We start from the raw sequence: 23,182 nt of genomic DNA on the forward strand, positions 1-23,182 counted from the left end.
GGCGCCATAACTAAAATTGTGAATGCCTCTGCAGCGAGAAGAAATGGAATTGGATTGGCTGGTGGTGCTGGAGTGACTGATTGTCCTGCGGATAGGTGCAGCTGATAAGTTAGCGGTAGATGACGAGCGAATGCAACACCGCACAGACTCAAGCAAACACTCAGGGTCTGCCCGGCAAGAAGAAAGTTGTCGAAAGTCTATCAATTCCAAAAGTTCTTGTCGAGCTCAATCGCCTCGCTTTCCTTTCATCAACACCACCACATCTCTTCTCAAGAATCACGAACACGCACACAAGATGGCTACCAACATCACCTTCCATCCCGGTCATGTCTCCTACGAAGAGCGAGCCGACCTTCTCAACCAGCAAGGTCTCACAATCTGGCTCACTGGTCTCTCTGCCTCGGGCAAGTCGACCATCGCAACCGCTCTCGAACAGCACCTTCTCTCTCTCCACAAGTCTGCCTACCGTCTCGATGGCGACAACATCCGTTTCGGCCTGAACAAGGACCTCGGTTTCTCTCCCAGGGATCGCGAGGAGAATATTCGTCGTATCTCGGAAGTTTCGCTTCTCTTCGCCTCCTCCACCACTATCACCATCACTTCGTTCATCTCGCCGTACAAGGCTGACCGTGAGATCGCAAGGAAGCTGCACGAGGCTCACGTCCCCAAATTGCCTTTCGTTGAGGTCTTTGTCGATGCTAGCATCGAGACTTGCGAGAGCAGAGATCCTAAGGGTCTGTACAAGAAGGCGAAGGCTGGAGAGATCAAGGAGTTCACCGGTATCTCGGCACCATACGAGAAGCCAGAGAATGCAGAGATCCACATTGATGCCGACAAGACTTCGATCGAGGATTCTGTTCGCATCATTACCGAGTACTTGATCAACAAGGGCTACCTTAAGCTCTAAGCTGTGTCTGTAGATGACAATGTATAGATCACAAGGCAGTGTCCCGCGTCAATTGCGACAGCCATACTGTCTTATCGGTCATGCATCTCATCAATTTGATGCTGTGCGGCCTCGCTACAATAGAATCTGATAATGATCTCAAACCGGTACCTTGTCTGTGTAAATGCGTGTATATGTAGTGACAAGGGAAGGAACCGTCCAGCAATCCGAGTTCGATGCCATGTGCGCAGAGATGACACTCTACGGCTTGCGATCAGCATGAGAGCAGCATGGTTCAGGGCATTCAGCACCGAATAGCGTTGACGAAGGCAAGTAAGAAACTGACCTGAAGAGGAAGAAGTTCTAACCCTAGCCCAAAAAACATGCAAAAAAGAACTGTAGCACCTAGGATTCCCACGTGGTCTCCCACCGCAGTACTGACTAGGCGATACATAGATGGCCAACGGTGGCAAGGCGTTCTTCTTCTTCTTGCCTACATTGATTTCCTTTTCGCTGAGTTCACCATCCTCAAGCGGTGACCTAGTCTCATTGGCACCAAGCCTGTTTCATTTCAGCATGCATTATTAATATACCATTGCATACGTGGAGCAACTACTGCACTAATAGGATCGTGTTCCGCCCACAGGTCCATGAGATGAGCCCCTGACATGATCTGGTAGTACTAAAGTTTGGGCTTTAATGCGTGTAAGTATACATGTGCTTCTCAACTACTGATGACTCCGCTTGCTTCGTTCGGCCTGATTGTAACTCCTGAAGTCAGCAAGCTCTGCAGCATCTTGTCATTCCTTTCTCGACCATTGTTCAACAGCTGAGCTACATGCGACAGCACTTCGGATGACCCTAGCTCAATCTTGTCCTCCACCAGCGGATCCGCTCTTGCAGGTCCACGATTGAGAACCAGTACGGGCTTCTTCTGATCCACCGCCTGCTTGGCTAAATGGAAGGCCGTGTAGGTCGCCAGACTTGTCCGAGCAAGACCGCGTTGGCGTTGTCGATCAAATCATACGAGTGATCTCGCAATTTGTCTGACACCGACTCTCCAAAAAAGATGACGGCCGGTTTCAGTACACCGCCGCAGTTCGGACAAGCGGGGTAGTTGAACGTGCTGTAATTGACGTTGTGAAGCTCCATGTTACGTTATTACGTGCGCAAGCTGTATGCGCGGTGTAATGGTGTAACTAGATGGTTTGCAGGAAGGAAGGAGAGATCTAAGGAGAAGCTAGTTTAAGTACTAGCTTCCGTACAAGCAAAGATTTGCACGATGATATCTCTCGTGCGGTTAGTATTCGCACGATGAGAGTACCCAGGAGTGACACTCCACATATCCATCTGGATTCGTCTTACCGGGCCTGCACTGACCCTGGGCATACGTGGAGGCGCAATAAGCAGAAAGGGCGAGATCAGTGGGGACGTAAGCTTCTGGTCGATCTCGACGAGATCGGTCAGGTCAAGCCCATCCGATGGTTCTCGCCGTTCGCACTGCGAGAAGGAGATACGGATGCACCAGGAGCCAAACGGCCTGACAAGATAGGAGGGACGGCCGTAGTAGGCTCGTCACCGTCGCCGGTAGCGAAGGGAGGCATACGGGATGAGGTATGCAAGGGAGGGTCCCGACACTCGGATGAAGTAGACGACACCCCTCTGCGACGATGAAGCCGCAGGCCTGGCCGGCGGACATGGCAGAGGTAGAGGTTCGCTCTCCCTGGAGGAGTAGGCGAGTACATATAGTTGCACTTCTCTGCGAGGGATGGGGCTGGGCTTCATCCACTCTACATCTTACTATACACTACACTTATCTTATCTTATCTGGCTATAAGCGCAGTATCACAGTCTTTTCCTTAGTATCGTCTCCAGTTGCGATCGCAGGCATTGCAACTCCTTCGTGTGTGTGTTGTATCGCCGCTTCTAGAAGTTGTCTACACCTCAATCGACGCTACGGCAAGTACCATCATACAACTGTCTGCATTACGAGCGCTCGTGCAAGGACAGGCATAGTCATATCACATATCAACTCAAGTATCCAAGGACTCTGAACGTGTCTCGCTACCTCTGAACGGAGTGTTCACAGCGGTTAGTCGAAACCGGCCAGAAGTCAGTCTTCCAGCATACCTCACTGAGATCTGCCAGAAGGAGAAGGAGCTCACTCGATAGATTTCACCGAAATCGGTCGGAACAAGCTCAACCAGCAGATTTGGAGTTTCAAGCGCGACCCCTGACAGCCATCACTTTGTCGAGGAACCATTTGATGGCACACGTGTGTGAGTGTCAGTGGGGGTCAAAGGTCTGAGGGCAGACCAAATGGGGGGAAGGTGAGACGAGAACTTCATTACTCCAAGGAGATAGATGACAAAGGTAACGATCAAACATGATAATGAGAGGTGACGCAAGCCAATGGTGGAGGAATCGGGACAGGTCGATCTGATCAGGGATTCAGGAGGACCGATCTGACGTGAGATCGGGAGCAACGCGGCCCCGCCCATTGTCATGGTAGATCATTAGCTAGGGGTCCCACCTTTGGGAAGTGCCACTCAGATGTATATATACAAGACAGAGAGCACTAGGCTCTCGCCGCATTTGTTTTAGTCAATTGAGTATATTTGTTTCTGCCTAAAAGTAGTAGTGACATCGTACTCGGACTCTCCCCGATCACCAGTTATCGGGACCGAAACTTCTTTACTTATATCATCAAGGTCGAGGAAGTGGGTCCTAATTCTCCAGAGGACTGTAGGACGCGTGTCAAATAGTGCTGCATGCGACATGGCGTGCACATCTGAGCTGGACTACGGTTGAAGATACGTCGGAAAATTTCCGGGGTTTGTCCAGAATGCCGACAGGGCGAAGCTCGTGAAAGCATACGCCACTTATTCACAAGCTGACTCAGGCACGTGAATTGCATGAAGGCTGACATGGCAACGGCTCAGAAGCTCTGCAGGAGAGACACTCGACTCACCTAAGGCTGCTCGATGTTCTCAGAGATGATGTGAAGATATATATACTCATGTTTGTAGTCTTAGTTCACTTGAACATGATCAGCATTGCAGTTGCTACACTACTGTACGAAGGGAGCCTGATCGTGGCCCCAGCAAAGCGGTGCCTCTATTTTCAACTACTACCTCGCCTAACGATGATCAGACTCAGAATCAGGGCGGAGTGTGAACAAAGTAATGTGTGCAGAACACCCTCGTCTGTTTGACAGGGTCAGATGGCAGATGGCAGTGACATATCACAATTGCACACAAAGGGAAAAAAGCTGTGGGAAAGACACGTTCGTGTGGCTTTTTGTGTGTGCAGACGTTGCGCAGAAATTGACAAGCGAGACTTTCCCGTCCTCATCCCGTTGCAAGTCGAAGGGGTAACTTGACTCGACCTGGAAAGATAACAACGCAGCAGCATAAGCAAGCTCACATGGGAATCAAGGCAAGGGTAGTCGAGACTCCGACTGACAAGCTGCTGCACTGCAGAGCTCTGACTCGCCCCGGCTAAGCGCCCGCGACCCAAGTCTCTTTTCCGCTGAGACTACCCTGTATGCTGTGATCTACATACATATAAAACTGCGACGTACCGACTGGCGAATCAGGGTTGTCTCCCCTCTTCAGTGCCTGATCCTACATACCCGACCACCCACTTTCCTTTTCGTGAACCACTAAGTCAACATGAAGGTCTTCGCATCGTTGCTTTTGCTCGCCCTTGCAGCCGTCGTGGCTGTCCATGCCAATGTCCAGCCCACCCCTGCTCCTCGCATTGAGAAGAGGCAGTCTTGTGAGTAGCCCCCTTACGTCCAAGCTATCTTGATCCTATACATACCGACATCAATTCTGACCCATCTTTACTGATCTCAAATCATCTCCGCAATAGTCGACCCCTACAACCTCTCGCAGTACACCGACCAGGGCGCGATCTCTTCGCTTTCTGCCTACATCAACTCGCAGTTCGGCGGTCTCGAATCCATGTCGCTTGGACCTGACATGTCTTCCTACCTTGCTTCGCAGCGCAGCCAGGCTTACTCGTACCTCTCTCTCGCTTCTTCCATCATTGCCAACGGTGGTGCTAGCAATACGAACCTCGGCTCCATTCTTGGCTCGCTCACCGCCACTCAGACCGCTGGCGCTGGCAGCGCTCCCGGAAGTGGCAGTGGCAACGGTAGCGGTGGATCGGCTGCTTCGGCTGCTTCAGCAACCAGCTCCAGGGCTCCCAACGCTGCTGTGGGTGCTTCGGCACAGATGTCGAGTGTGATGGCTGGCATCGTCGTTTGTACTTTCATCACTGCTTTGGCTGGTGCTTTCGCTCTCTAAATTTTCCTTCAGGCTGTACATATTAGCAGCCCAGTACGAATGAACCCGCTTGGCCGACCTCTAGATGGCCTTGTCAGCTCATCGGCCTGGCTAATGAACCTTCACGACCACGATACACCACGTCATTGAAAACGCACAATACCTTCACCATAAATGCAACCCGTGGCCTGATTACACTGATTTTTGTTGATTGAAAGGGTCTTGAAGGCAACCCTGTGTCGATCATTATCAGTGCAAATGAGACAGAGAGCAGATATAGTCTCAGTGCGAGTTGTCGATAACGTTGCGTCAAGGCTGTGACATGCCTCGGATTTCGGAAGTGTGTGAGGTGAGAGCAACGGCCGATTATTTTTTGATTTGAAAGCCTCCACAAATTTTCGTGATCTTCAGACGTTCTTCCTGACCCTCCAACAACGACACCTCCTCCTCGATCCACTTCAGAAAGACCGAATCGAGCATCAAAAAGCTCCAACGGCACCTCAGACAGACCAAAAACCAAATCGTAAAGGTACCAATGGCAGCACCACTACTTCGTAGAGGAGCTGCTTCAGCTTCGGGGTCTCTTCGAAGCATGATTGCTCGAACCGCATCTAACTCGAACAGAGCATCCTTAAGGCAACTTTCGACTTTGCTCAAAAGAACGCCCCAGCCAGCCTCCCAGCTTTACCTTGCTTCTGTCCAAGTCTCAAGGAATCACTTTGCAAGCGGCCCTCGAAGCTTCAGCTCGACAAGCTGCACACAAGCGGAAGGATCCGGCCGCACAACCGTCAAAGATCCCGAACCGCAAACCGGCCTGTACTACCATCCCACCCAGATCAGTATCGCTCGCGAACCCAACAAGCCAGCGGAAACCATCGAAGGATGGGCAATCTCCTTCCTCCCTGATCCCTCCTCCTCAGAAGATGCCACCATCGCCTACGTCCTGCCCACCAACACTTCTTCCTCACAGGATTCTGAACCAGCGGACTTCGTCCGTGCCAACCCAGACAGAATACGCATCAACCCTGCCGGATGGAAAATCATGCACGACGTACTGAAGAACGAAGTGGTGCCTAATGACGATCTTTTGAAGTTCGAAGCATCTACAAGGGAGAGTGGGTGGGCGCATCTGACCGATCTCAGACACCCTCTGATGCCAGGCAGGATTGCAACACCGGAAAACATCATCGCTTCGGTAGCATTTACGGAGGGACAGCTGAATGTGAAGAGCTATGAGGAAAACAAGTCATACAGGCTGGTGACTGGGTATGAAGGGCCGATTCAGATGGCAGATAACTGGATTGAGAAGTTGAGGAAACGATTCGAGTCGCTTTGAGAAGCTCAAGGTAGATGAGGTTTCGACGTCAGCATGGTTGCGGTGGTATTCTTCGCCAAGTACAATAATGGAGACATGCCGAACTTGGCGATCAAATGTCCAATGCCTGTCCGCAGTCAAAGCAACGAAGTTGACTTTATGGAAACGATCGCTCTCATTCCTATCTGCCATCAACAATGGATCAAGATCATTGCATCAGCCGCCCACGGCGCCTATTGAAAAAATGATTGTGCATCCCCGACCAGTGGCCGTGGAGTTTGATCTATCCTGTGTCTCCACCGAAAGGGTTGGACGACCTAACGCTACGACATCTTTGAACGGATGGCATTGGGATAAGGACGGCGTCGCCAATATCACATGGACGTTCCTGTGCCTCAAGAGGTCTCTACCATATGGGGTGAGCTCGTGACGTCAAGAGGGCGTAAACGCGATCGGTGAGGCTTCAAGTTGGAATTCCGCAGCGTTGTCGGTGGTGACAAGTTGACACGGAACGGAGGCTTAGCGTGAAGCATCAGGTCACACTCACTGCGCACATCTCGGTCTCTTCCTGTCAGAAGCTTGTCTTTACGTTTCAGTATCTGAAGTAAAGGTCAGCGACGACAACGATCTCGCTCAAGGTAATGAAGGCGGAAGGGTGACGATAAAGTTGCTGGCAGAGTGTATAAGAGCGGAATTCCATTGCGGTGGTAACCTCACTTTTATTACTTTTATTTCTCCGCATCAACGCTCGACTCTACCCCGCATTCCTTGCGTGTTCGTGTTGTAGGGCCCAATGGATGATGCTGAAACATGACAGGGCACCTATGTCGGATATCGGATAGCCGGTATGCCAATGCCATTCACGATAGTCGACCCGGGCAAACATAGTGCATATCCAAGTGAGCGAAGGTGGCAATTATGTGAGATCCAACTAGAGCCCACATGCTTTCACTGTTCGAAAGTTAGACACATCAAGCGCAAGCGGGCGCGATAGTAGTCACAGGGTTCGAGCTCGTACATTCATAGCGAGCACAGGCTAAGGAAGCATGTGAATGTGCGAAGTGCGAACTGATTTCCCGTGCTTCGTTCATGCTCGACACCGCTTTTGCGCCAGTCGAATAATTTATTCTCTTCTCCGTTATTGTTGCGGTGGTCACCATCGGCTAGAAAAGCAACGCACATCCTCGGCCTATGCATTGCACTAATGTGTAGTCACACGCCGACCGGTCAAATTGCTGCCAGGCCGAGTAGCAAGCTGACCCTGAAAGACTTTGCCCCTATCCTCGCCTACGCTGCGGAAGCGATGCAGCATCGATACATGGTCCGTCCGAGGTCTCCCCCTTGCAATCGGCTGAGCAGACTTTTTTGGCTAGATCGCTTATAAACGACCACCGTCTCAGTGTCGCTCTCCGCTGTCGTTGTCTGTCCAGTGATTTCTCCTCCGCCTTCGTCGCCACCATCTCGACTCAACAAGCGCACTCTTCCCTGCTCTGCACTGCAACACGATTCTTTCCTGCTGTTTCTCGCACTTAAGCAGACTTTGATGCTCATCCACTGAATCAACTTTCGCGCTTGCCCTCCGAGCACCCCTAGCACTTCGAAGTGCTCTTGAAGCCAAGCCACGATGCCTGCCTTCCCCACCTTCAGCGCCGTCAGCTCGACTGCCAAGCACATCGAGCTACGATCCGACAATGTCTACGTCCAACGCGTGGTCAGCACAGTCAACGCCGTTCTCGATCGTACGGGGCTGGCATTGCCCTTGCTGACCCTCACCTTCCTCTTCCTCGTTATCAAGTATCACAATCGAACCATTTTCGCCAAGCCGCCACGAAAGGAACTCTATTACCCACCTGCATTGCCCCTCATCGGTCATACGCTCGAAGTGATGAAGAACACCGAATTCATCCTTGACTGGTCATTGGACATGGCCCGCAGGCATCCCATCGGATTCTCCGCCTCCATCCTTGGCACTGGTACCGGCCAGATGCACGTCATCCACCGACCAGAGTATATTGAGTACGTCCAAAAGACCAACTTTGAAAACTTTGAAAAGGGCATCGAATTCAAGAAGCGCTTTGCAGACTTGCTCGGTCAGAACGGCATCTTCAACTCGGACGGTCACGTATGGAAGGCACAGCGCAAGATGGCTTCTCACATCTTTTCGGTGTATCAGTTTCGCAACTGGGTTCAGACGGTAGTTCATCGCGAGCTTGACAGCGTCATCGGCATTTTTGACGCCATTTCCGAGGCCAAGTCGCATGCCAATCCCGGCACATTGCTGCTTCCTGACCTCTTTTTCCGGTACACCCTTTCGTCTTTCGGCAAGATGGCGTTTGGATCTGACATTCACTGTCTCACACCTGATCCCCAGTGCCTCCACGAAGAGGTCGAGTTCTCGAGCGCTTTCGATTTTGTGCAGGTGGTGATAGAAAAGCGCTTCCGCATGCCTTTCTGGCAGGTCGTCGAGCGATTCTCTTACGAGGGTAAAAAGAATACAGAGATGGTCAAGAAGATCAACGACTTCTCCACGAAGATCATCGACGGACGTCTTCGAGACCGAGCTGCTGGCATTGAGAGGGAGAAGAAGTCTTCGGATGGCAAAGACGGCAAGGATCTGCTCGATCTCTTTATGGATGTCACCACCGACCGCGAGGATCTAATCTCGGTGGTGCTCAACTTTATCATCGCTGGACGTGACACTACCGCTCAGGGCCTGTCGTGGCTCTTTTACGAGCTCATGAAGCAGCCTCAGTATGTCGAAGAAATCCGTCAAGAGATTCGCAGCGTTCTGCATGGTACAGATGGCAATGTTCTCAAGCTCAACTATGACAACGCCAAGGACCTTGTCTTCACCCAAGCTTGCTTCAACGAGACGCTTCGTCTGCACCCACCGGTGCCAAAGAATGGAAAGCGAGCCATCAAGGACGACGTTGTCGTCCCTCAAGGTCCCACTGCTGCTGGTCTTCCACCTATCAGGGTCTACGCCGGCGAATTGCTGTCGTGGTCCGACTGGGTCATTGCTCGGAACCCTGAAGTTTGGGGTCCGGATTGCTGTGAGTTCAATCCCCATCGCTTCATTGAAACGAGCAAGGCAGCGGACGGTACCGCGACCAAGAGCTTAAAGAACTTTGGTCAGTGGAAGTTCCACGTTTTCAATGGTGGGCCTCGTCTCTGTCTCGGTATGGCTCTGGCCAATTATGAGGCGCTCAGCATGATTGCAGCAGTGATCGATAGGTACGACTTTGGTTGGGGAACCAAGGAGCAGGGTCAGAAGGCGGATTGGCCGTTGAAGTACATGACTTCGGTGACGCATCCTTGTCAGATGTACACAGCTACTGTTGTGCGCAGGGAGGGGTCCTAGTTCCAAGCTCAGAATCGGTTTCCCGTATGTTGTATGTTCTAGCGAAATGTATCCTCTTCTTTCTTCATATTTGATATCGGCGTAATAATGCCGTGAGGTTTGTTCGGTCGGCAGATCGGCTTAGACGCCGGGTAAACCGATCTCGACGTTTGTATTGCCGTGAGCTGCTTTTTTTTTTTTTCGCGTTCCTAGCCTCTGGAATGCGCCTTCACCACCATAGAGTACTTTTTGAATGTGATTTCGGAAACACTGAGGGTCATGATGTGCCAATAATATATATATATAAAATAACGAGGTCGCCGAGAACACCGACGCAAGCATTGCTTTCTGTCTGCGGAGCATTAACGCCAAGTCTCTCGGTGACCGAATTCACCGATGCTCTCATGAGCCGCGCATCAAACTTTCAATTCAAAAAAATAAAAATAAAAAATAAAAAATGAAGAGGCTGAGAAATTGAGGGGAAAAAAAGGAACGTTAAATTGCCTAACTCGAGTGAGTCGCTTGCGAGCTCCTGGCCGTGGCCGTAAGGGATGGAGAAGAAGGAAGAGAGGAGAGTGAGCGAGATGGCTCAAAGCGTCGCGATGAAATGGAGTGTTGCGCGTTGGTCATGTACCCCTTCGCCCACCATTGAAAAATGCGCATGTATTTATTTGCACGATAAACGTTTCGCGCCGAAATTACACCGATTTGAGATAGGTGTTCCCGTTCCTTCCGGTCTGTTCCCACATGATGACGAAGCTCGTTATTTGGCCTGTACTGCGTAGGGATCGGTTGGCGGGGCGTTGTAAATGAGTGAATGCGAAGGGACAGGTCGGGCTCGGTGTTTTGTTCGTAGATGGCCACGATTGGAAGGGGTCTTGTTCACATGACAAGGTTGCGAAGTCCGCCTAGAAGCGGCGATGTTGGCCGATGATAAATCCTACAAGGGCTTGTCAGGTTCGTCAACAAGGTTGCCCTGCTCTTTATTGCTGTAGCACACAATTTACCACCTCCCCCTTCCACCATCTCGTTGGGATATAACCACCGCGACTCGACCGCTCCCAACTTGCTCGATTCTCCCACCCCCAAGTCCTTACTTTATCAAAAGGCTACATCAAGCGGCTGCACATGATGATGCTTGCTCACCGAGCAGCCCGAGCATCACTGCTCGCTACTCGCAGAACACCACTTTTACTCACCTCTTGCGCACGAACACTTCACGCAACTCCATCACAGCTCAAATCTTCACTCGACCCATCATCATCCTCCACCACTCCCACACCACCGCCTTTCGCCCCAGCTCCCACCTCTTCGTCTCCCAAAAAGAATTTGGGGAAAGAGGAAGGAACCATAGCATCCGTCTTTGCCTCGCTATCCGGTGGAATACTTGAAGATGCACTCCCCGATCGATTTTCCCAACTCAAGCAATCCCTCATCTCCTCGCCCCAACATGTCGAACACTTGAAGAGTACTTGGAAGAGCGTGCTCTCCTCACTCTCTGCCAAGGTCGCTGAAACAGAAAGGCTCGGAGGAGGGTGTATTCCCGAGATCACCTATCCTTCTGGTTCCTCTTCCGTTGGCCCACTCGAAAGCTGGACAGACAAAGCCACCTTCCAGGCGATCAAAGACCGAGGTGTAGCAGTCATCCGTAACGTCATCCCCTCTCGCCAAGCTTTACAGTGGGAGGAAGATATCAAGTCCTACGCAAAGCAAAATGGAGCAAAAGGCTTCCCAGCATCCAATCCTCAAGTCTACGAACTCTACTGGACCCCCGCACAGCTCGCTGCTAGATCGCATCCTAACCTTCTCACCACTTCTCAACGGTTTCTTTCGTTGTTCCGCAAACCTTCCACTCCCACCTCAACCTGTACGGGTGTTGAGACAGCATGCTCACTCACCAACCCGCTCACATACGTCGATCGACTGCGCATCCGTCAGCCAGGAGATGCGCAGTTCGCACTGGGAGCACACATCGATGGAGGCGGTGTTGAGCGATGGGAATGTTCAAACTTTCGCGGGTTATGGTCAAACATCCTCCAAGATGGTTCCAACTGGTCCTCCCACGATCCATGGTCACTAGGCGAGGGAGGAGAAAGAATGACAGCAAGGACGGACATGTACGATGGTCCAGGTCAATGCGGAGTTTTCCGCCCTCTTCAAGGCTGGCTTTCTCTCTCACATACCCGTGCTGGAGAAGGAACCCTTCGCGTACTCCCCTTCCTCCGAGAAAGTACCGCATACATCATCCTCCGACCTTTCTTCACACACCTCAAACCCGCATCCTCCTTCTCCAGCCCTTCACAATTCTTGGATGCGTCAAATTGGGTTTTCGACGGCACATCGCGGAAATTCCCAGGCTGCAGTCTAGGACACAACATCGAACTCAGCCCGGAAACGCACCCTCACCTGGAGCTGGAGAAGACAATGGTCTCCATCCCAGATGTAAGACCAGGGGATATGGTTTTGTGGCACTGCGACGCGGCTCATAGCGTGGAGAAGAAACACGGTGGGGTGGGGGATAGCAGCGTTTTGTATATTCCGGCTATTCCGACTACAAAGGTGAATTGGGAATATGTGATGGAGCAGAAAAAGTGTTTTGATGAGGGAAGACCGCCACCTGATTTTCCTGGAGGTAGTGGGGAGAGTGGGTTTAAGAGGAGAGGGACCGAGGAGATGGTGAACGGCGGATTGGCGAGGACAAGTATGGGTTTGGAGAGGTTTGATCTGAGGATGGCAGAGAATGAGGAGGAGAGGAGGTTGTTGGAGTGGTGCAACGCGAATATGTAGTCACACATCACAATGAAATGGTGTTCAAATGCCACATGTGTGGCTCAGAGCTTCTTGCGATGTGTGGTTGAGATTGTGCAAAGTGAAAGGCTAAGGTACATGCACAAGAGAGTAATACAACGTCAGCTATGTGTTGGTGGAGTGTCTCTAACGAGTCAAATCATGCAAAGACTTATCATACACATTCGGCATATGACAACTCAACATATTCCTCGAAAACACCATTTGACCAAAAACATTCTTCAGCGCCGCGTCATCCTCTTCATTCACCCTAAACAATCTTTGCTTCTTTTCCCCTCTTTCCCCTTCCTCTCCTGGTTCCTGTAAGAGATCATCACCCTCCGTCAGCGCGTAGAGAACTTTTCCAGGTGGAAACAAATGCGTATTCCCCATGCTCGCCTCTAGCGTTTTCCTCAATACCAAAAATTCTTCTTCCACCTTCTCTCTCTCACTACCCGAATCGATTCTTCCAGACTGATACTCGAACGCACGCTTCATAAGTGCGTTCATCGTTCCATCTCCATGGTGATCTTGTTTGTCTTGGTAACAGAGCCAAGCAATGCCATTGCGGATATCCTGAATCGACCCTAGACTGAGGCGGCAGACGAGGTCGTAGGAATAGGTGTAACTCGTGATGATCGAAGAGACCTTCCTGCCGAGAGAGGAGGAAGTGACGCAAGGGACGGCGAAACAGTACGCGTGGAGACGTCGTCCAGCAGGCAACCCCGAAGCCGTCGTGGTCAACCCAGTAGTAGGATCCGCCCACATCATCGCCAATACCGACGCAACACCCGCTCCGAGTGAATGGCCGGTAACGTCGATTGAGTATCCCGGATTATCCGCGAGCGCGGCAGCAACAGAACGGTGAACCGATCGACCAGGTGCACCGATCTCGTGTGCGGTAATGTACATCCCCTCGTGGCACAGGTCTTGTGCTGCTTCCTCTACGAATCTCCCGTTCCCGTTCACATTTGCCCCGTTGGTAGCGGCGGCAGCCTTAGCTTGGATGTTAGGGAGCACTTCTTCATCGAACACGAACGGAACTGATTCGCACGTAAGATCAGCGGCAAGATCACCAACGGAAAGAGTTCCGCGGAGAACAAGCATGATCGTTTGACGCGGGTGATCCGTAACAACGTAGAATCGAGGTTTGCTGGGACGCGCTTTGCCCACACCAGGCCTGTGGATGGGACGCGTGGTGGACAGTCCCCTGACGGAGGAATGGTCGTCTTCGTACGACCCGGAGATGGCAGCGCCGCGTTCAAGGTTAGCTGAATGGTGGAAGAGATCCTCATCATGGGTTCCGGAAATGACATCCCAGAGGTTGTAGGACGAGGCGTGAGTTCTACCATTTCTAGTTGTAGCCGCGGGTGCAGCTGGCTGCTGATCATGGGAAGTAGCAGAAGTAGGAGTTGTGCCATCATCTTCATCCTCCAACTCCATCTGCGCCGCAGCCTCGAGGAACTCAGCTTGATCTTTGCGCATGAACTCATCTTCAGCGCTGAAGATGACCCCACCGACTCCATCCGTTCCAGCACTACCCGGTCGGGTATGATCGGTATCATGAGCAGACGCAATCAGCTCCCCAATCGAAGTCTGACTTCCAGAAGGCATAGAGTTGAGCCAGTACAGCGCTAAACCCCCGTACACGCCTAGAACCAATTTGGAGTATCGCTGCAAGTTATGCACTGCCTCAGCGTCGGACAGCGGTCGAGCGGGCTCATCGGAGAGGGTAGAACCGGGCAGACGAGTGGAGGAACCATCTTTATGACCGATCTCAGCACCAATGACATTACCCGAGTACTCTCCGGAAATAGACTGGTTCGAGGTAATACGAACGTCATTTTGACTGTACGCTTCGACACCGGTGTCGGTGTGTCTGCTGCTTTGCTGAGAATTCGAACGGGTGACGTTGAGGGAAGCGGAAGTGATTCGGACGTGGTGTGTCTGTTTGAGCGCTTCAACTTCTTCCTTGAGTTTGTGGGTGTCGATTTCGAGGAGTCCGGCGAGCATCTTCTTTTCGTAGTAGCTGCGAGCAACGAGTTGAATCGAGACCCAAGTGGAGAGTGCTTTCACAACGCCTACGATGGAGTAAGCTGGAATGCCGCCAGGGGGAAGAGAGTCATCTTGAGCGTTCCATTCGCGTTTGACGAGTTTAGTGAACTCCGAAAGACTGCGAAGGACTTCAGAGCCGAGCGCACGTCGAACACCTTCTACACCTGAGCCTGCTGCACCGAGACCTACGCTCGTAACCGCACTGGTCAGATCGATGCCTCCCACAGCGACTAACGAGATGGCATCAAAGAAGCTGGCAATTCCGGAATGAGCAGCTCGCGCGATGCTCGGATTACCAGACGTGTCACCAGGGGCAGTACCCGTCAGTGCGCCGTCAGCCAACAGCGCAGGCACAGCGACCAGACCTTGCGTCACGCGCTTGGCCACATTCAGACCGAAAGCAGTGGCAGTTCTAGCAAAATTGAAGTAGGCAGAAGTACCAGCATTGGCGGCACCCAACGCGGAAACAGAGTGTCCGAGAACACCTTGCCAGTTAACAGTAGGGCCTTGGGTGGCAACCACACCAGCGTCTCCGGCGACAGCTTCGTTAGCAGGCTCGTAGACGGCAAGAGCGTCGTCATTGTCCGCTTCGGAATCGGGGATAGAGAGTGCGGCTTCGGAGAGAGATTGGGCTTCGGTGCGCTCTTCTTCTACTTCGTGGGCTTCTTCGGGTGAAAGAGGCTGTGGGTCGGAATGAGGGGTAGAGTCGGGAACGAGAGAGGTGGTGGCAATCTCTTCTATGGTGTGAGAGACGTCTTCTGCTGCAGATGGAGGCGAGGATGGGGTGATAGTGGTGGCAGGATCCGTAGTGGGTGCTGAATCACCGCCTTCGTCGACAAAGGATCCTGGCGGAAGTCCGCTCATCTTCAGAATCTCTATAATGAGTGAGAAAGCTAGAGATGGATGATGATTCTCATCAGCGAAGGGGTTGTACGACGGACAAGTCTTTGTACACTTTCAGAAAGGACAGGAAGAAAAGGGTCTTGTACCGTCGGCGACGAGCGTGAATGGGGTGGAAGGATCTGCGGACTCAACATCGAACAGCAAAAAAGAGCGAGGGAAAGGCGAAAGGCGAGAGACAGGAACACCAGTTCAGAAGCATGCAGGGTCTTACGCAAAGAAACAGCGATGGCTCTGTACGACTCTGCTGTTTTTGGCGCAGAAAAGCAACAGAGAAGAGACTCTCACGCGCGACTTTTTCAACACCATCCCAACATCAACACTATTTTTTGCTTATCCTTCTTCTTGACGTGTGGCAAATCTGTCAATCAGCACTCGCGTGACAGAGACTCTCTCTTGCACACCGCTCAGCAGATGCAGCCAATGTGAAAGCTCACACGCAGCCTCTCATTCTGCACACAATCCTGCGCAAATTTAATCGCACGACTTCACAAGCAAGAAGGAGGTTGAGAGGTGCTTTGTTTTGCGGGCAGGACACCTCACACGACACTGCAGTGAGAAGAATGGAGTGAGATTAATCAACTCATCCAAGCCCAGAAAGCATCAACAACATCCTCCAACTCCCCCTGCACCCTCTTCACAGCCTCCTCGTACTTCTCACCCTCCTTGATCTGCCCAAGCACCTCAGTGTAAATCTTGACCTTAGGCTCCGTCCCGGAAGGCCTAACAATGACCCTTACATCACCCAGCATGATCTCTTCCCTCTCCCTCTTCGCCTCCTTATTCACATGACTATGGGGAACATAGAACCTCAGAACATCATTCTTAGGAATACTGAGATCCCCTGCTTCCGCCTTCTTCTCATCGTACGCAGGACGAGACTTGAGATCGTCCACCAAACTAAACCCGTACAACCCTACGCTGCTCTTTCCACCTTCGAGATCAGCTCTGAGCTTTGTCATGACATCGGTACCCTCCATCGTCGGACTGAGCTTGATGATTTTCTGCATCGTCACGGATAGTCCGACCAAGCGGTGGAGCTCCTCGAGACGGTCCCACAGCGTCTTGCCCTCCCGCGCGAGATCGAATGCCATTGAGACAATTAAGAGGTAAGAAGAGAGTCCGTCCTTGTCCCAAACGGAAGAAGCAGCCATGTATCCGAGCGCTTCTTCGTATCCAAACCCGAACGAACCTTTGCCTTCACGTGCTTCGATAGCACGTGCTACATTACCGAGCCATTTGAAACCGGTGAGCGTTTCAACATGGTTTCCTCCCCAGTGACCTGACAAACGCGCCAGTAGACGGGAGGAAACGATAGTAGAGAGGGTCCAAACACCTGCTTTGCCGGCATTAGCCTTAGCAGCTCTTCGAAGGATCTCATCACCAAGTAACGCACCCAGCTGGTCACCGGTGAGAGCTCGCAGAATGCCGTTAGAGTCACGAGCAGAAACAGCGAGACGGTCCGCATCGGGATCGTTAACGATGGCCAAGCCCGTCTTGTGTTGTTCGGAAAGCTTGTGGACGAGTTCAAGCGTTGACAGTTCTTCAGGGTTCGGGAAATCGAGCGTGGGGAATGCTCCATTTGGTTCCCTCTGTTCAGGTGAAATCCAGAAGTTGACATTTTCCGTCAAGCCTACAACGTCTCTCGACAAACGCTCGATCGAGGGCGCACCAACACCGTGCAAGGGACTGTAGGCGATGCTGATTGGCGCCTCCTTCCCGTGCACGGGCGTTGAAGAGAAAGTGTTGAGCCCCTGAACGTCCTTGATGTAGCTTGTGAGCATCTCGTGTCCAAACTCTTTCACGATGCCATGTTGTTTGATTTCCATAAGATCGGCGAGTGTGGGAGACTCCGTCTGTTCAGAAATCTTGAGAATCTCTTCTGCGATCAACCCGTCGACAGGAGTATTGATCTGAGTTCCGGCGGGACCGTACACCTTGTACCCGTTGTACTCCTTTGGGTTGTGGGAGGCAGTTACGACGATACCTCCAGCAAGACCCAGTCTCTTGACTGCATAGCCGCACATCGGTGTAGGTGTAGGAGTTGGGTATATATGCGAAGGGATACCGCGGAAGGCAAAGTGTTGGGCGGAAGCATAGGCGAATTCTTTGCTGCCGAATCGACCGTCGAATGCGATAGCGACTCCCTTTGTGGTTGCTTTGTCTTTGTCGCTCTTCAAAAGGTATTCTGCTAGACCAGCGGTTGTTTCTAGCACAGTGAGCATCTACATTTGTAAAAGGGGCGGTTGTCAGTTTGTAAGTTCGGTAGATTGGATGGAGTGAGGGAGAAATGGGACTTACGTTCATCTTACTAGGTCCTACACCCATAACACCTCGCAATCCGGCAGTGCCGAATTCGAGTCGACCGTTGAAGCTAGACTGAAGCTCTTTCGTGTTGTTGCTCTCGATAAGGGTGGAGAGTTGCTGCTTGGTGGCCGGATCAGGGTCCTTTTCGAGCCAAGCTTTGGCTTGGGTGAGGAGATCGGATGACATGGCGAGCGTTCTTTTCGGCGCTAATACAGTAGTCAGGTTGAAGATTGTGGGGAAGGGAAGAGATATGTGGGGGTAGCAAGGTGTCGACTACTTGTACCGACGAAGCAGGAAAGACGGATGTTACTCTTCGACTCCACCTCTTGGTTGTATGTGCTCAAGCCAACCGCTTTGGCCGGATGTTCGGACATGTCGAAAAAGCCTGACTACTTCTCGGAGATGGCCGACAAATGTTAGACCGTAAAAAATTTGATCACATGTGATAATGAAGGATATAACACTCCGTACAATTTTTGCCCCACGACGAAGATTCGGCGGTTTCACCGAGACCTAACCGGTGCATTCACTCGACCTGCATGAACACCATCCCCACTTTGTTGGTTGAAGTCGATCCCGAGGCTTATCTTCGAGTCTTTTGTGCGGATATGCGTGAGGAGCCCACTTACCCGTCGAGCTCGTCAGCCTGAACAGCGACTGAAACGACCTGTTCCAAGCCGAACATTGACGTTTCGGCAATAGCAAGACCGAGCACAAGGGAGCATAGAAAGTGTGGAGACTTCCAAGATTGTCAAACTCAAGCCTTCATGAGGTGATCGAGCACCGACGTATGACCTGATCATCGAGCTTACACCATAGAAAACAGCCGCAAGGGTGTCAGTACAATGCCGAAACCCTCTTTGACGCCAATTGCTAAGGTAAAGATTCAGAGAACAATAGCAACCGAGGGGAACCCAGAACGAGGGTCGGTTTCCTAATCGGATGAAGTCACTTCTTCTCTTGCTGACAGCTCGTAGTCAGGACAGCTTTGTCTCTCCTCTTAAGGAAGCACTCTTCGAAGACCTATTGCATCTTGCTTTCCGACCACCACCAACCACGCCGTTCACAATGACCACCGAAACAAGCATCCACCAAAGGCGCTCCAATTCCACCGCCTCCTCCTCTGCCTCCCATTGCATCTTTACCGATCACCCCCCGCGCTCTCACTCATTGGATATCTCAATCTCGAGCGGTGGAGGCAACAAAGTCATTGGAGCGTGCTCCAGCTGTCGTCGCTCGAAAGTCAAATGTGAACATGATGGAACCGCTCCTTGCAAGCGATGCAAGAATGGTGGGTATGAATGCACTTTCAAGCCTCGAGAGATGGGGAGTGCATTATTGCAGGATGAATGGAGGATTCAAACGGATGAGACATTGAGTAAGATAGTGGGCGCTATTGATGCGTTAGTTCAGCATCAGCAGGAAGCGGGCGAGGAGGATAGTGGGATGGGGAGGAAAAGAAAGGCCAAGGTAGAGATTGATGACGGAGCAAGCAGATATGCACAAGCTTCAAGTAGGAACGGTATGGGTTCAATCAAGGATGTAACAGGAACGGTAGGGGGTTATCCTGCTTCGGTTGGCAGCCATCACCTGCCTTCAACGTCGACAAGTCGATACCAGCTAGCCACGGGTTCGACAGCAATGACCCCGCAACTCGAAGCATACCTGAGAAGCACTTTTAAGCGCCCTTCACTGGCATTTGGCATGGACCAAGCTGGACCCATTCTCAACGATCCTCGCACAACTCACTTGCAATCATCAGCAGCAACTCTCGATCCATTCGCCCTACCGCCTCAAGCGGAGTCAAGCACAAGAAGCGTCGACAGCAGCAACCCGATTCGAGCAACTCTCAAAGTCAGAGGCTCCCTCCCACTTCCCTCAATCGCCACAATCGCCAACAACCACCTTCCCCTAGGTTCCCCTCTCTCCCTCCGTCCAAGCCAATATCGATTTCCAGGCCCAACTCTCGGCAGCGCCGACCCACGACTGGACGCTATCCGTCTCGGTCTCCTCCCCTCCCACACCGCCCGCTCCCTCTTCTCATCCTACGCTAAACACATCGAACCATTCTCCTTCTGCTTCCCCGATTTTCCCTCCACCTCCAACCTCACCCCTGTCCTTCTCTCCTCCATCACCACCGTTTCCTCCCTCCTCTCTACTTCCCACCAGCTCCGTTCCCTCCATCTGCGACTTCGCACCGACTTCCTCGACCGAACACACCCCTACGCTCCTCTCTCCCCCTCGGACGAGTTCAACCCCGAATCAGGCATCGGAACAGAAGAAGTCATCGGAGCGTGCATATTTTCCACCTACGATCCCTCACCGCATGGTCGGCAAATCGCTCGAGCCGCACGCTGGTGGAGTGAGAAATACAGCTACGAATCGGGTCCACACGCTGGTCTCACCGTCGGAGAAATGGTCGCTATTCTACCGCCTGTTCGAAACGTCAACATTCAAGATCGTGTACGTGTTTGGCTCAGCGCTTTCATCGCCGAATTGCACCAGTGCGAGATTCACGGACGAGAGGCGATCATGGAAGCGGTCAGTCCTTGTTCCTACGCCAAATCTCTACAATTGGATGCGAATGGGGGCGCGGGGACGAAACAAGATGCGTGTCTTGTGTTTTACGCTAGGATCGCATATCTGGTTGGTAAAGCAAGGGAGACGAGCGGTGGTGGGGCAGAGGGGTTGTTGGAGTTGGCGAGACAGGTAACGAAGAGTTGGTGTGAAACGAGAGCCTTATTGGGCACAGAAGTGGAAAGGGGGAGGGATACTTACGATAACACCTTGGATCTACACTATACGTTGGCTAAGGCTTCGATCTATATTCGCACACACAACGCTCTCTCTTCCGCGGGGACCGGAGAGGCAGCAGCAGAAGTTGTGGCTTGCTCGCAAGCTTGCAAAAGTGCCTGCCTGGATAGTATCAGGCTGCTGATGAGGGAGAAAGCTGGGTTCCTGGGAAACTTAGCAGCGCTACCGGTGATATATCATTATTGGATAGTGGGTTGTGTGATATTTTTGTTGCAATTGTGCAGTCCGGAAAGAATGTTTTACAGATTGGGATTAATGTTGAACGGTGAGATAGATGAGGTTTTGCGGTTGGTGGGGTTGTTCATGGAGCAGTATGTGTCGGAGCTGGATGGGTGTAGTACGAGAATCGTAGTAGAAGAGGGGGAGGAGGAGGAGGTGATGAAGCATCCAGTTATGGAAGCTGCCTTGGCGGTCGGAGAGATGCTGGCGAGTGTTCAAGCTACTATCTGATATGAACACAGTACCCTATTCTCATATCAAGTCATTATCTTATCGATTGCGATACACCGTCTGATCAAAAGTAAAGCAACAAGAGTGCATTCTCGAGAGAGCTATAGACGGGGTATGTGGATACAGAATGAATCGTAGTTTCCTTAGTTAATGTACCGATTTACAACAGGACTATCATTACTGCTAGGAGACTTCTTGTGACCATGAAGTCCATACAATTTCTCCATCTCCTCCTGAGCTCTCTCAATCCCCTTGAAGTACCTAACCGTCCTAACCCTCAATTCGCTCGTAGCATCCTCATCCGAGACCAGCAGTGCATTAGGATGCAACTGAATGCACGAGACCGTATTCATATGGTTTACTCCCTCCTCGACACACTTCGCCAACGCATGCGCCTTGTGCTGTCCAACAATAATCACCAAAATCTCGCTCGCATCCATCACAGTCTGTACCCCAACGGTCAACGCCATCCTTGGCACCTTCAATGGATCGTTGTCGAAGAATCTTGAGTTGTCCAACACCGTGTCATATGCAAGCGTCTTAATCCTGGTACGAGAAGCGAGGGAGGAACCGGGTTCATTGAAAGCAATGTGACCATCGGAACCTACACCGGCCAAGAAAAGATCGATGCCTCCAACGGCTTGGATTTTCGCTTCGTAGTCGTTACACTCCGCAACCAAGTCTGGTGCATTGCCGTCAAGAATGTGGACGTTCTGGGGTTGGATGTCGATGTGGGAGAAAAAGTTGTTCCACATGAAAGAATGGTAGGATTCAGGGTGAGATTTGGGAAGAGAGACGTATTCGTCCATGTTGAAGGTGATCACGTTTTTGAATGACAGGCGACCTTCTCGGTGGATCTGGATGAGAGTTTTGTAGGTGTCGAGAGGGGAAGAGCCGGTTGGGCAACCGAGGACAAAGGGTCGATCGGAGTGCTCGAAGTGGGTGTTGATCCGTTTGGCTACGTATTCGGCGATCTGCAAAGACACGGCAAAGAAGGTGAGATGAGGTTAGTATGCGCTTACTCGTGACGAGTAGGAGATCGGATGTGATAGAAAGGTAGACGTACGTATTTGCCAACCGCAGCTTTGTCGTCTCGAATGATGTATCGCATCTTTGCTTGTTGCTATTGTTGGTAGCTACCGCTGCTCTGGTTTCGTTTTGGACAATGGTGGGTGCCAAAGAAAGATCACATCTCAAGCCATCGTCACATGTATCTAGCTCAGCCCATCACCACACACACTGAGCTCAAAGTCGAAGGCCGGACCGACCGCTTGATCTGAGCCCACAAATCAACCTTGATCACTCTGACCACACTCGGCATCGACTTCTGGAGAAGTGGCTTGCCGAGGCCGGGACAACGGTATCGCCTACCGAAGGGGAAGACATTGGGCAGAGCTTGACAGCTTTCTGCGGAGGCATAAGGTTATCAGCTCGGCGGTGGTCGGCCCGATAGCAGCGAAGAAAAGTTGACCGTCGGAGGGCTTTCGGAGTGGGATTTGCGATCCGCCGAAAACAGCGAGACTTGTTATGTAGGCGGTGATCACGACGCTTTTGAAATCAAAAAGGGCAAGTCAGCTGAACGGTCGCACACTGATACCGCGTTGGTGTGTTGCATCTCCTCTCCTTCTCAAACCAACCAACCATCACTCGACTCATCGCATCCCCTTCCTCCTCCTCCTCTTCTACATTATCCTCTCTCTCTCCCTCTCCCTTTTCTGCATCTCGATTTCGCCGGCCACTTTACGATCTGATTGCTGTATTCGACCGAGCATACTCTCATTCACCACCCTCGCTCACCTCGGTCCCCCTCGGCTTGTCTCTCCTTTGACCCCCTTTCTCGAGCAAGCAAAGATAGTCGATCGGTCCTCGACTTTCCGGTCCGACTATCACGCACACACTCTGCATCTCGCTGTCGACGCCGATTTGCTTGGCCTCTTTCTCTTTGCTTTGTCGATCCTTTCCAACACACACACACACACACACAACAACACTTGGTGGTACGGTGCAACTTGCTTCCTTTCCTTCACCTTGCTACC

The 23,182-nt window shown here is 51.7% G+C and overlaps 10 protein-coding genes across 10 annotated transcripts; 6 read left to right on the forward strand and 4 right to left on the reverse strand.

Moving 5' to 3' along the window:
* Window positions 1-295: 295 nt before the first annotated feature.
* UHO2_02692 (putative MET14 - ATP adenosine-5`-phosphosulfate 3`-phosphotransferase) lies at window positions 296-907 on the forward strand (the record flags this gene model as incomplete). The annotated part of the gene is made up of 1 exon (XM_041555480.1): window positions 296-907. One exon carries the CDS (start codon window positions 296-298, stop codon window positions 905-907), a length of 612 nt encoding a protein of 203 aa, XP_041411414.1.
* Window positions 908-2,349: 1,442 nt separating this feature from the next.
* On the reverse strand, window positions 2,350-2,631 carry UHO2_02693 (uncharacterized protein; the record flags this gene model as incomplete). Its single annotated transcript, XM_041555481.1, has 1 exon — window positions 2,350-2,631. The coding sequence occupies one exon, from the start codon at window positions 2,629-2,631 to the stop codon at window positions 2,350-2,352; it is 282 nt and encodes a 93-aa protein (XP_041411415.1).
* Window positions 2,632-4,560: 1,929 nt separating this feature from the next.
* On the forward strand, window positions 4,561-5,199 carry UHO2_02694 (uncharacterized protein; the record flags this gene model as incomplete). Its single annotated transcript, XM_041555482.1, has 2 exons — window positions 4,561-4,666; window positions 4,763-5,199. The coding sequence occupies 2 exons, from the start codon at window positions 4,561-4,563 to the stop codon at window positions 5,197-5,199; spliced, it is 543 nt and encodes a 180-aa protein (XP_041411416.1).
* Window positions 5,200-5,713: 514 nt separating this feature from the next.
* Window positions 5,714-6,514, forward strand: UHO2_02695 (uncharacterized protein; the record flags this gene model as incomplete). Its single annotated transcript, XM_041555483.1, has 1 exon — window positions 5,714-6,514. One exon carries the CDS (start codon window positions 5,714-5,716, stop codon window positions 6,512-6,514), a length of 801 nt encoding a protein of 266 aa, XP_041411417.1.
* A 1,603-nt stretch (window positions 6,515-8,117) lies between these two features.
* On the forward strand, window positions 8,118-9,854 carry UHO2_02696 (uncharacterized protein; the record flags this gene model as incomplete). Its single annotated transcript, XM_041555484.1, has 1 exon — window positions 8,118-9,854. The coding sequence occupies one exon, from the start codon at window positions 8,118-8,120 to the stop codon at window positions 9,852-9,854; it is 1,737 nt and encodes a 578-aa protein (XP_041411418.1).
* A 1,110-nt stretch (window positions 9,855-10,964) lies between these two features.
* UHO2_02697 (uncharacterized protein) lies at window positions 10,965-12,620 on the forward strand (the record flags this gene model as incomplete). Its single annotated transcript, XM_041555485.1, has 1 exon — window positions 10,965-12,620. One exon carries the CDS (start codon window positions 10,965-10,967, stop codon window positions 12,618-12,620), a length of 1,656 nt encoding a protein of 551 aa, XP_041411419.1.
* A 147-nt stretch (window positions 12,621-12,767) lies between these two features.
* On the reverse strand, window positions 12,768-15,539 carry UHO2_02698 (uncharacterized protein; the record flags this gene model as incomplete). Its single annotated transcript, XM_041555486.1, has 1 exon — window positions 12,768-15,539. One exon carries the CDS (start codon window positions 15,537-15,539, stop codon window positions 12,768-12,770), a length of 2,772 nt encoding a protein of 923 aa, XP_041411420.1.
* Window positions 15,540-16,153: 614 nt separating this feature from the next.
* Window positions 16,154-18,068, reverse strand: UHO2_02699 (putative phosphomannomutase; the record flags this gene model as incomplete). The annotated part of the gene is made up of 2 exons (XM_041555487.1): window positions 16,154-17,800; window positions 17,877-18,068. The coding sequence occupies 2 exons, from the start codon at window positions 18,066-18,068 to the stop codon at window positions 16,154-16,156; spliced, it is 1,839 nt and encodes a 612-aa protein (XP_041411421.1).
* Window positions 18,069-18,950: 882 nt separating this feature from the next.
* UHO2_02700 (uncharacterized protein) lies at window positions 18,951-21,146 on the forward strand (the record flags this gene model as incomplete). The annotated part of the gene is made up of 1 exon (XM_041555488.1): window positions 18,951-21,146. The coding sequence occupies one exon, from the start codon at window positions 18,951-18,953 to the stop codon at window positions 21,144-21,146; it is 2,196 nt and encodes a 731-aa protein (XP_041411422.1).
* Window positions 21,147-21,289: 143 nt separating this feature from the next.
* Window positions 21,290-22,257, reverse strand: UHO2_02701 (putative glucosamine-6-phosphate isomerase; the record flags this gene model as incomplete). Its single annotated transcript, XM_041555489.1, has 2 exons — window positions 21,290-22,120; window positions 22,213-22,257. The coding sequence occupies 2 exons, from the start codon at window positions 22,255-22,257 to the stop codon at window positions 21,290-21,292; spliced, it is 876 nt and encodes a 291-aa protein (XP_041411423.1).
* Window positions 22,258-23,182: the final 925 nt, after the last annotated feature.

Source organism: Ustilago hordei (assembly GCF_900519145.1).
Source record: "Ustilago hordei strain Uho2 genome assembly, contig: UHO2_contig_04, whole genome shotgun sequence".
Lineage (NCBI taxonomy): Eukaryota > Fungi > Basidiomycota > Ustilaginomycetes > Ustilaginales > Ustilaginaceae > Ustilago > Ustilago hordei.